Below are 12,017 nucleotides of genomic sequence, written 5' to 3'. Positions count from 1 at the left end.
TCATCAAAACTAAAATTTTATATTCTTAACCGTGGAATAAAGATGAATGTATATACATAAATATAACTAATTTAAATAGACTTTTTCGATATTTCCAAAATAACAAAAATATAAAGAAAACATCGAAACAAAAATTGAAAACTTTAACAAACAAAATGGAAAAAGTGCAACTAGGGAATAAAAAGGCGGGATTAAACAAGACAAAATAAAAATCAGAATAAACACTAGAAACTAAAATTCTTCAAAATACTTTAAAAAGAAAGAAGAAAAAAAATGATGTCAACAAATTTGATGATTTATTTTCAGACGACTCGCGGGGTCTGAGTCTCACATAAATAATAAATTATCAAATCAAAATCTATTAATTTGTTTCTTCCAAGATCTGCAAGTCAAAGACTCAAAATCTTCACTACTTTCTAAAACTGAAATTACTAGGTGATCAAATAGTATTGGGCCAATGGGCCGTAGTGAGGCTAAATGCACACTTTAAATAGACGAATCTCGTAGAAGTTACTGATAAAAAGCGTTTTACAAAAAAAAAAAGGAAGCGGTAGAAACCGCCGCCCAGAGAAACAATTAAACGGCTGTAGGTAATAAAAGCTTTACCTTGGAGAAGAGGCCAAAACATTCTTCTGGAAGCTACCATTACCATTACCATCACTCCTATATATTAATAAGCTCACCATCATCATCATCCTCAACTTCTCTCTTTATCCAGTTCTCTTCATCGATTTCGATTCTTCAACCATGTCTTGCTTCACCACCAAATTCGCCGGTAACTAAACTCTTCATCTCTCTCTCTCTCTCTCTCTGTTTACTCTGTTTATCAATTTTGAGCTCTATTGATTGGATTCATTCGTTTTTGTATCCTTCGTTTCTGTTTTGTACTATTCAAAAATAGGTCAGATCTACACATGCTTAGAATTGATAGTCTTATCTGATTACGCAACATCTCAGGATGATATATATATATATATATATTCAATCGCCGATTTGAGTTTGTTTTTTTTTTAGGGCTTTTAGGGTTTAACGTTTTTTTTTTTAAGTTTGTCTAAGCGAGATCTGAATATGTAAAAAGTATTTGTTTCTCCGATTTGATTTGATTGATTGAAATTTTTTTTTTTGGCTCTGTTTGCAGATGAGCTGATTGCTAACGCTGCTTACATCGGCACACCTGGGAAAGGTATCCTTGCGGCGGATGAGTCAACTGGTACCATCGGGAAACGTCTCGCTAGCATCAATGTGGAGAACGTTGAATCAAACAGACGTGCTCTTCGTGAGCTTCTCTTCACTACTCCTGGAGCTCTTCCTTGTCTCAGTGGTGTTATCCTCTTTGAAGAAACTCTCTACCAGAAGAGCTCTAATGGTAGTAATCATATGCTGAATCTGTTAGTCTTCCTCTTATTGTGTTAATCGTTTTGCTTAATTGGTGTTTTGATTTGATTGTGATGCAGGTACACCTTTTGTTGAGATGTTGAAGAGTGCAGGTGTTTTGCCTGGTATTAAGGTTGACAAGGGTACCGTTGAGCTTGCTGGAACCAATGGTGAGACGACTACACAGGGTCTTGATGGTCTTGGTGAGCGTTGCAAGAAGTATTACGAGGCTGGTGCTCGTTTTGCTAAGTGGCGTGCCGTGCTTAAGATTGGTCTGAACGAGCCCTCTGAGTTAGCTATCCATGAGAACGCTTATGGATTGGCTAGGTACGCTGTCATTTGTCAAGAGAACGGTCTTGTGCCGATTGTGGAGCCTGAGATTCTTGTTGACGGGTCTCATGACATCCACAAGTGTGCTGCAGTGACAGAGCGTGTTCTTGCTGCTTGCTACAAAGCCCTGAGTGATCACCATGTCTTGCTTGAAGGAACACTTTTGAAACCAAACATGGTTACTCCAGGGTCTGAGAGTGCCAAGGTTGCACCAGAGGTGATCGCAGAGCACACTGTCCGCGCCCTTCAGAGGACTGTGCCTGCAGCGGTGCCAGCCATAGTGTTCTTGTCGGGTGGACAGAGCGAGGAAGAAGCGACAAGGAACCTTAACGCCATGAACCAGTTGAAGACTAAGAAGCCTTGGTTTCTGTCCTTTTCGTTTGGAAGGGCTTTGCAGCAGAGCACATTGAAGACTTGGGGAGGAAAAGAGGAGAATGTGAAGAAGGCTCAGGAAGCGTTCTTGGTTAGGTGCAAGGCTAACTCGGAGGCCACACTTGGTGCGTACAAAGGTGATGCCAAGCTTGGTGAAGGTGCAGCAGAGAGCCTTCACGTTAAAGATTACAAGTACTAAAAATAAAGAGTCTTTTTAAGGATCGCTGTTTTCATATCATCGTTAGCTTCCTATGTTTAGAAGAGTGATACAAAAGAACCCCGCTTAAGCTTTTATCCGTGGTTTCTGTTTCGTTTCTTATGGAACTTTATAAAAATGGTATTGTCTCGTTGGGATTTTTAATTATTACGGGCTTACAACTTTGGTACTCAAATATGACATAGCTACATAACATATCTATCAGAAGCAGATGACATGTCAAGGTCTCTGCTACAGTTTCAGTAATACATATTTTCATGTATGAGTATAATAAATTAATACTATACTAATTTTTGATGTCAATGTCCATCATTATGGTATATCAAGTATAAAATTTTGTTTTTAAGTACTACTATATTAACCTCTCTGAATACTATACATCAAAATCTGAGTACCACTTATAAAAATATCTGAATATAAACCCCACTTGTGTATTAAAAGTTTAAAACTATTTTATCTTTAACAATCACAAACTTCTGTGTCTTTTTGTATCAGCTGAATATATCTGAGCAAGTTGCAAATTGGAATCTTTTGATATGGCCACTACTTCAAAATTTACACGAGTTTTGTAGCATAACAAATTAACAAGCGAACAATTTATCACAAGATAAGAAATACTTCAACACAATGATATACGAAGACACAATGTGTTTATTGACTTGAATTCCCATAACGTCTCTAGTAAACTACTATTTATGAACTTCTAAACATCTACTATAAGGTCCATAACGTATACGATTATCTATGGGTTTCTTAATATCAAACGGATGATCATAATTTTCTTCATACTTGTAATACCTTTCCAATTATAATAAATGGTTGACTAACCAAAGATAACTCAATGGTCGACTAGAGCCCGAGTCAGATTGAACTGTTTTCGAAATAGGCAGCTAGATTGACATCTCTAAATTCTATATTCATAACATTTACTCGGACCAATGGTTACAGGCCTAATTGTTAAATGACATCATTTAGAAATGTTTAATTGGCATTTGCATATATCATCAAAACTCAAAAGTATCGGTGTTCAACCTATATATCGACTCGGATGTCGTAAATTTCCACATAGATGTTATCCGACAGCCGGCATAAACCACTATAATAGTGTACGTGATAGAGAAATTTTGATTTAATTAAGTGAAATTTTTTATATGGTTGATGGGAACAAAATTTCCACGGTAGAAATATCGAGATTTTTTTTGTTTGGTAGAACACGGTATATCGAGATTGTGAAATGGAGTTCTTACCTTAATCGATTTGACAAGTTTTAGTGAGAAAACATCTATTTTAACAATATATTAATGTTTAGTGGAGTGATAAAGCCTCAACGAAATTGACCCAAACAGCAATATTCACACACTAAGTTATTCTTAAGACACTTTTGGATGTGATTATTATATAAATATCCTTCAGCAGCAAGTCAACTCTATATTTATTTCTGTTGAGAAATAACCATTAACCCCAAAGTAAACAATATATAGGAAATACGTAGATAAAATACATTAAAAAGCCTGATCATGCCAATGGGGAAGTGATTATGCCATGGATATTGAGTACATAATATAATTATATAGTTATATACATAGATAAATACTTGTACATATATGAGTTGTACAGTTTAGTTTCATTATATGTAAATCACACAAATTAAGAAGCTAATATCTAAAAAGAAAGTGTTTTCAATAAAGTGATGTCAAGATCATGAGGAAACATGTATATTCATGAACCTGTGATAGGCGAAAACGACCACTTTTAGACAGAAACATATATACATTTGCGACTTAATTGGCCACCACCCAAAAAAAACGCGATATCCAACAAGAGGAGCAATTAAAAAGCTGTCTTTACAGCTTTAACTTCATCATCTCCAAGCTGTGATCAATCCCTCCCAAACCGTATTCTCTTCATTCCTAACTGGTTTGCACTTCCTTCACTCTTCACTCTTCACTACTACTTCACTCTTCAAACTAACTTAACTGCCCCATATAAAATGGCTTCGTCCTCCTCCACTCCATCATCAAACTCATCACTCGTCCCTCCTCAAACCCCTAATTCTCATTATCAATATGCAAGGAACCTCCAAGGACAATGGTGGCCGCCACCCTTTGTACAGGGGAGTAAGACAACGAAGGAACTCAGACAAATGGGTTTCTGAGATCCGTGAGCCAAGAAAACCAAACCGTATCTGGTTAGGAACATTCTCCACTCCCGAGATGGCGGCAATAGCCTATGACGTGGCCGCTCTAGCCCTCAAAGGCACTCAAGCTGAGCTCAACTTCCCAAACTCGGTTTCCTCTTTGCCTGTCCCAGCCTCCATGTCTCCAGGAGACATCCAAGCAGCAGCCGCTTCAGCCGCAGCTGCTTTTGGTGCTGCTAGGGATGCGATTGTTATGGCCAATAATAACAGCCAAACAAGCGGTGTGGCACACGTGAATGATAGTTATGAGAATACAAATATGAACGAATTCATGGACGATGATTTGGTATTTGACATGCCTAATGTGCTCATGAATATGGCTGAAGGAATGCTTCTCAGCCCACCTCGTCCTTCTGCCTTTGATGCTGCTTACTACGACGCTGATGGTTTCACTGGAGGCAACGATTACTTGTGGAACTTTCCTTGATAACTAAACAATTTAACCATATAATATATAAGTATGTGATTTTGTGTGTTTATATATATATGTGTATGTATGAAATAAAGAAAATGGTGTCTAGTGATGCATAGCATGCATGGTTAGGCCGTTTTTGGCGGGTTCCTGTTACCGTAGGGTGTTTTCAACGGGTTGGCCATGAGGTCTGTTTGTGGCGGGTTCACCGCTTGTTGTGACCATTTTACGCGATCCCTTCAGACCCGTCGCGTCTTACTTCTTGTTTTTTTTTTTTTTGTCATGTTCTTTTCTCATTATTTTGGGCGTCACAGCCGTGTATAATTAAATATCTTTTTGAAAAATTGTTAGGCCCCGTTAAGACCGTAATATTACGTATTAAATTATCTTGGCTGATACTCTTTTTATTTTATATAGATGGATAAAAATTCATAAGGCTTGCTGATTTTTAAATATATATTTTATCTTTTAATATGATCTACTACTACTCATGAAATTTTATTTTCATCCGTTTTAAATGGTCATGGTCCCAAAGATGACGTGACATTTTTGAATTTAATTGAATATTATTTGGAAGTTGTAAATGAGAAAACGCAAACAAAATAAAAAAATTATTGGCTTAATATTTTACAAATGATTATAAATTAATATAGCATTCTGCTTAAAATAAAATTAAAACATTTATTGGCTTAAAAGCAACGCAGTCCATCCGAATTTTTACATCAAAAATAAATATAAATACATATGTTCAAAAACAAATACTCTTGAAAAAATTAGAGTTCTTTGATATGCATGGAAAAAATTGATGCATACATAATACGAAAGTCTAAACATATTTGAACTATTTGGGCTTCTTGAAACTATAATAAACCCATGTAGTCCCAGGACAGACCCGTTAAAACACTACTTTACTTTAAAATAGCTGCACAAGAAAAATGAAGAGCAACGAATAAGTAAAAGTGTTGTTCGTTAAGAATGAATGAATTCAAACATTTGATTTGTTTTATTTCTTCTGTTCTTCATCATCTCCTCCCACCAAGATGTTAACCGTACGTACTTTGAATCTCTCAAGCTTCTCTATAACCTCTTCGACTAGACTGCCCCCTCGGGAACGCGTAGTGTGAATATCAATGCCCCTCTCAAGCTTAGAAAGTTTGTGATCTCGAAGCATCCCAGTATAATCTATCAGTTTTTTATTTCCGTCTGGCCTGCTATATTTAGTGACAGATGATTCACAAAATGACGATCTTGGAAACGATATATGTTAAGAAGGAAAATATCAGAAGTATATTGTATTGTGTGTTTATGTGTTGATTGAAATATGTATATATTGGATTGTGTGTTTATGTGTTTATATATGCATTGGGGCTTGCTTAAGTTAAGACATTGTTTGACGAAGAAGAGACCGAGTCTTCTTCGAGAGACTTGGTAAAGAGGAAACATCAAACGTAGCTATTTCGAGAGCCGTTAGGAAAGTCTTCAGTAATCGTACTCTTGTGTATTCCACAACTTTACACGTTTGATTTTTGTATAGATATTAAAAATAAATTACTTCGTGTGTAAACAATAGTTTACCGTTAAAAACCAGAGGGGCCATTCACGACATTCATGGTAGATATATAGGTTTACCTTTTACCTTTAAGGCAAAGTATCTAGAAGCACAATATCTAGAAGCACAATATCCAAATTTGGTCAAACCTTCCACATGTACACTACTAGAATAAATTACATGTCAAATGTTATTATGTTAGTTCCAGGAAATTACCAAAAGTCTCCAGGTCTTACTATTGTGATTATGAAGCCTGAGCTGTTGTTATACGTGGACTGAAACATTGAGGATTTTGGACATGACCAATTCCTACCGTCAACCTTTCTCGTATTTTTGCTAATAATAAAACCTTTTATAATTTTTTTTTTTTTTGATAACTGTTAATTATATTACCAAAATGGAACTTGAGGTTTACAAGAGTTTAAAGCAGCAGTTACAGCCCAAAAAAAAATAAAAAGCTGTAGACGACATTTGTGACAGATCCGAAAGGGAAGAAGCTAAAAAGCAGAGAAACTGAACTGAATAGTTGAGTATGCAGGGTTGAAAAAGCAGGGAGCTCAGCCAGTGATGTGGGCGAGCCAAGGAGCCAAAAGACCTCTTCCTTGTTTACGATATTGGTGAGCAAGGAGGATGTCTCTGATAGTTCTGTCAAGTACCCGGAAGATAGCATCAGGAGAGGATATAGGTCCTTCGTGTAGACGAGAGTTGCGCTCTTTCCAAATAGCGTATATGGTAGCCTGAATGACAATCTTCTTCAATGTGGAGGGGAGGTTTCTGGTGGTGCCGAGGAGCCAATGAACCAGAGTCTGCCAAGAAGAGAAAATGAGAGGTGGAAGACCCAGTCTAGGGAGCACGTGACCCCAAAGCTGTGCGGCGTAGCTGCAGTGAATAGTTGTCTACACGCTATTCAATAACCTTTTATTTAATTATTGAATAGTTGTCATTATTTATCATCCATCTCCACACCATTTATTTATAACTCATACATATTATAGATGCATGTTTGGACAACTAATCCCAAAAACACATTATCATATATGCTCAATAATAGAAGTAGGATTTAAATACTAGAATTCTCACTAATTGCATTTACTTCATCCAAGTAATAACACCAACATAATTGTTGAATTGCAATATAATGAAATTTTGAATTTATTTATGATAGGCCTGAAAATCAGTGTATATAGTCTGGATAACGGACAAGACCAAAAGAACAAAAGCAGCAAGAGCCGAGGCAAAAGACCAAGGAGAGCTAAAGTAAGTGAATTTGAAACTAGCCCACGTCACGTGCCAACCACTCTTGTAATACTCATTCACTTCTTCAGACAAGTCTTTGAGGTAACACTGTGTTATATCGAACGCCACGTCTTTGCCTAGACTGTTCACGAATTCCGCGATCTCTATGTCTGTTCCGAAATAGTTCTCTATGATGTTTTGGTCGCATAGATACTCAACGTCCTTGTAACTGTTCATCAGACAGTCTAGGAGCGTCGCGTATGTCGTGAAATGCATCGAGCACGACGCGTGGCACTGCTCGTAGGCCACGCAGTTCTCTAAGAAACTACTCATGAAGTCATCGATGGTGATCGTCGGCATCTCGATCGTTCCGTGCCTGAATCTCACCACTAAGAAGCTCTCTGCGTCTTTCAGCTCCCGGAGTTTGATCCCGGCTCTCCGGAGCTTCGAGATGTTGTGGATGATGTGGGACGGCATCTTCTCCTTCCCTGGATTCGTTACCGGCGGCTCGTGAAGCCCACTCTCCGGGATGAGGCTTGACCGAACGAGGTCGAGGAGGTGTTTGGCTCTTAGCTCTTTGAACCTGGCGACATCTTCGTCTGTTCTGTGCATCATGTTGTTGAAGAAGGCAAACGCTAGAGACGGTAAAGAAGTGTTGGTCTCTTCTTCGTTATCTCCTCTTGTGAGATTGAACAAAGTTTCAAGAACGAAGAAAGGGATTTGATTCTCAAGACGAAGAAAATCTCTGTAGAAGAAAGGAAGAACCCAAGCCATGGACACAAGTGGATCGTTTGGTTCGAAAGGAACAAGATTGCTAACTTTACGAAACAGCTCAAGAATAAAGCAACCGTCGAGAACCATCATCTCGTTGAACTCTTCTGAATCCATGTGGATTGACTCAGAGTAACACTCTCTAGCCTCTTTCTCAACGCTCTTCACGCTCTTCACGCTCTTCATGTAATCCTCTAGAGTTAGGTTTTGTGTTCGGGTGAGAAGAACGTTTAGGTAACGCCATTTGTGTTCTTCGATCATTTTGAGGTGCATTTTGCCACGGTGGTACGGTCCAACCGAGACCACTCGCGGCTCATAGCATCTTCCGTTACAGTCAATCATGCTCTGAGGTACTCGGAAGATGGAGCAAGTTGGTTTTCCCGCGGCCGAGCTAAGCAACCGCAGTGGCTCCTTCAGCTTCTTATGCATCCTTTCAATGCGGATCTTGAGGAGGCTTTCTCCCTCGTTGGGTACGGAGGCAGAAGGCGGTTGCTCCCCTGCGTCCACCATTTTTATTGGTGTGAAATTGATGAAAATGATATCTATATTCTATAAACCAAGTGATAAGGGGTAGTTTTGGAACTAAACTAGTCTTTATGATTGGTATTTTCTTTTGCTGGTCCACTTAGTCGTTACATAATGGAGATTGGTCCCTTCTCCGGTTGATGATATATTTCATATATTTAGTTTAAGAGATTTTTTAGTGGAAGTTGGTACTGATGGCTAAATGACTTGGTCCTTCCATGATCCTCCGATATTCCTATGAAGAATTAGTAGTGGTTGTTATTATTTTATTTTTAGAGTTATATATACGCTGTTCATAAGATTTCAAGTTAACAATCTAAAAGTTATATACAATGTTAGAAAATATTGGTTGGTCACAAAAAATATAAATTGGTTGGTATCACGTAGGTGTCAATTAATCGGACCATCCATGTCCGAGACTCCGAACCCGAGAGAAGCCTAACAAAATTTGGTGTGAGTCTATTCCTAACTGACTAATTTCTTATTCTGTCTGTCCGAAACCGACCGGCCGACCCTGACCCTGAAATCATAATTCAAAAACAAAAATCATGATATGAGAATTTTAACATACGAATCGCACAGCATACACCTCGACATAGTATCAATCCGATAAACGCAAGTATGTTTAAATAATCCAAAAGAACATCAGGCTAGGCAATGATTTTATCCAATCAGATTTTTCAACCTAAAAACTTGGGTCTATATGTCATACTATTAAGCATCTCATTACAAATAGTATATGGTCCTTTAGTTACGTCCCTATATTGTAAGTATTTATTTTATAACCATGAATCACAAATGGGTCCTTATTTCGGTCATTTTAATACTAATGACTTTAAAAATTTTATTTCTAATTTTGTTGTTTCTTCAAGTACTACTAATTTTTTCTTATTGGGCCTGCAATTATGAGAATGCCAGAGTGGATTCGATTATGAGAACGTCAGCTACGCTGCTTATTCAAAAATTAAGCTGAGGCTGACTCAAACTCCTCCTGGAACAACCATATACCGGTTGTACGTAATTCAAAACTGATATAACCAAACAGAAAGTTCATACTTATATGCTAAACAATGAATGTTTCCCAAATATACACATTACTTATACTTTTCTTGAATAACTAGTTATCTAAAAATAAAACCGTTAGACAAAAAAAAAAAAAAGTGTTATTCTTTAAAGAACATTATCAACTAAGAGTTGTACAATAGAAGACGTGGTGTAAGAGGAGAGATTAACGTTGTAATGTTTTTAGAAGCGTTATGAATAGTGATAAGAAAAACCTGGATTTATCAAGTCAGAAATTTCTAATTCTAAAAATTTACTAATTTTCTTGCTCTAACCAAAATTCATTATTTGTTCATGGAGAAGAAGAGACAAGTTCGTGGGAAAGTTCATCAATCAAGAAGAAGAAAATAGAGAGCTCGAGATCGGACACAGCCTCTTCCACTTCTCCACCGTGTTTTGTCCATTCTCTGGTCTCCTCTCTCATATCCTTCCGCACCACCACGTCCACATCCTCCTCTGCTCCCAACCCTACCTTCCATGCGTTCATCATCCTCCATTTCTTCTGCCTCTCATCATTCTTCTTCTTACTCCTCTCCTCTTCTGCGCATCGGCTCTCTCGTGTCATTGCTTCATCTACGTCCTCATATTCTTCATCTGAATCGTAAATCCTTATGTTATCGTCTTCCTCACTATCCTCATACTCTTCCTCTTCTTCTTCGTCCTCTTCTTCTTCCGACATCTTCCCTTCGAGCTCTACCGGATCCAGCCCCGCTAACTTCTCAAATCTACGAAGCTTCTTAAGTAGCCGCCTTTTAGCCCCTGTTCAGTCAAAACACAACATTTCAAACCCTTAATACGATATGGGGACCATTTTCAAGCTATGCCTTTCAATTCCACTAGCCCATGTGATGTGATGGAAGATATTGGATACTCACGTTGTACAACGTCAAAGCTGCACGGGAGGAGATTGAGATGGTCAGGCTCGTGTTGGTGGTCCTCGTCTTCCTCCTCCTCCTCCTCCTCAAGAGGGTCAAGTACAGAGACAGGGCTACATTGTTCCTTGTCTTCCTCTTCTTTATCTTCTTCTTCTTGTCCTCTCACTTTCTCTAAGCTCTCTGTCTCATCGCTATCTTCGTCCTGTTACAACTCATTTAACACACTTTTGGTTTCAACATTTTCTGTCTCTTACTATTTCTGACGCTGGATCACAACTATTTTTAGCTATTTCAAATTTATATCCTTATCGCACTATTTTACGTACCTATTAAGGGTTTCTCCATGTTACCTATATCAATATTTTAGGTTTTTTTTTTACTATGCATTTAAAAAAAAAGGAAAAAAAAACGAACTAAAACCACAAGAAATTGAAAAGGTAAAATTTAACTTTTGAATTTTGTAAACATACAATTTAATTCTTCCCCAAAAAAAGATCCCAACTTTTTCACAAAAGTTAATGACATTCTAAGAGTTTGTAGCCAATAATTACACAAGGTTTGGTCTACATTTAAGACTTAACCCACTGAATTCAAAGATAGAGTTCTGATAATTTGGCAGTAACTAATTTTAATTGGTTTGAAAACTTTCAAGTCTAGATTGAGAGACGCAATAATCGTCACAGTGGGGAGTGTTGACCGCAGGAATGTAAATGCCATAAACACCCCCACCATAACCAAGCTCGACGATTGGTGTTCATTCGAAAATAAGGGCATATGCGTTGTTCTAGAGTAAAAAACATATTTACCGTACTTCCTGAAAAAACTTTCCTGATTCAGTCATATCATACAGTGATACAGAGACAATTATCAGCCGGCCATGTGTCTCTGCTCTAATCAGAAGATGTTTTTTCAGGTTTTCCATAGAATGTTTTTTAACCTTTTTTTTTACTGTCTAGTAATTTATTTTAATTATGGAATTTTAAGTAGTGCATTTATATAGGAATAACTGAGAAACAGATAGGTTATATCTTCCAAAATTTTAAAGAAACAAAAAAAAATCACCATTAAGAGTTATGGTTTTATCATTTCGAGATTTA

General features: G+C 37.5%; 5 protein-coding genes across 5 annotated transcripts in view; 2 read left to right on the top strand and 3 right to left on the bottom strand.

The window, feature by feature from the left end:
* On the top strand, positions 692 to 2,437 carry LOC104782066 (fructose-bisphosphate aldolase 6, cytosolic; the record flags this gene model as incomplete). Its single annotated transcript, XM_010506891.2, is given in 3 exon segments — positions 692 to 775; positions 1,139 to 1,366; positions 1,455 to 2,437. Coding segments are annotated over 3 exon segments (1,133 nt in total), but the record flags the coding sequence as incomplete, so codon positions are not given.
* Positions 4,172 to 5,207, top strand: LOC104782065 (ethylene-responsive transcription factor ERF024). The gene has a single exon (XM_010506890.2). The coding sequence runs from the start codon at positions 4,360 to 4,362 to the stop codon at positions 4,915 to 4,917; it is 558 nt and encodes a 185-aa protein (XP_010505192.1). The 5' UTR covers positions 4,172 to 4,359; the 3' UTR covers positions 4,918 to 5,207.
* On the bottom strand, positions 5,888 to 6,499 carry LOC109132541. Its single transcript, XM_019244210.1, has 2 exons — positions 6,478 to 6,499; positions 5,888 to 6,162 (listed from the first exon to the last, which is right to left on the bottom strand). The coding sequence occupies exons 1-2, from the start codon at positions 6,497 to 6,499 to the stop codon at positions 5,906 to 5,908; spliced, it is 279 nt and encodes a 92-aa protein (XP_019099755.1). The 3' UTR covers positions 5,888 to 5,905.
* Positions 7,588 to 9,077, bottom strand: LOC104782064 (UPF0481 protein At3g47200). The gene has a single exon (XM_010506889.1). It carries the CDS (start codon positions 8,966 to 8,968, stop codon positions 7,604 to 7,606), a length of 1,365 nt encoding a protein of 454 aa, XP_010505191.1. The 5' UTR covers positions 8,969 to 9,077; the 3' UTR covers positions 7,588 to 7,603.
* LOC104782063 overlaps positions 10,248 to 12,017 on the bottom strand; it is a 4,974-nt gene continuing 3,204 nt past the window's right edge. The window contains exons 2-3 of the mRNA XM_010506887.2: positions 10,921 to 11,122; positions 10,248 to 10,804 (exon numbers count right to left, since the gene is read on the bottom strand). Of these exons, the coding sequence (XP_010505189.1) occupies positions 10,338 to 10,804; positions 10,921 to 11,122 (669 nt within the window). The 3' untranslated portion in view covers positions 10,248 to 10,337. The remainder of the gene's footprint in view (positions 10,805 to 10,920; positions 11,123 to 12,017) is intronic.

The sequence above is a fragment of the Camelina sativa genome, chromosome 4, assembly GCF_000633955.1.
Source record: "Camelina sativa cultivar DH55 chromosome 4, Cs, whole genome shotgun sequence".
Classification (NCBI taxonomy): Eukaryota; Viridiplantae; Streptophyta; class Magnoliopsida; order Brassicales; family Brassicaceae; genus Camelina; species Camelina sativa.
The sequence above is the reverse complement of the archived record's forward strand: the minus strand, read 5'-3'. Positions and strand labels throughout refer to the sequence as shown.

Bases quoted from the DNA above. Each gene is read 5' to 3' on its own strand.
- LOC104782065 (XM_010506890.2), top strand. From the start codon at position 4,360: ATGCAAGGAACCTCCAAGGACAATGGTGGCCGCCACCCTTTGTACAGG.
- LOC109132541 (XM_019244210.1), bottom strand. From the start codon at position 6,499: ATGGCCCCTCTGGTTTTTAACG. The intron at 6,163-6,477 runs GTAAACTATTGT...CTTCTTAACATA, and splicing joins GGCCCCTCTGGTTTTTAACG to TATCGTTTCCAAGATCGTCA.
- LOC104782064 (XM_010506889.1), bottom strand. From the start codon at position 8,968: ATGGTGGACGCAGGGGAGCAACCGCCTTCTGCCTCCGTACCCAACGAG.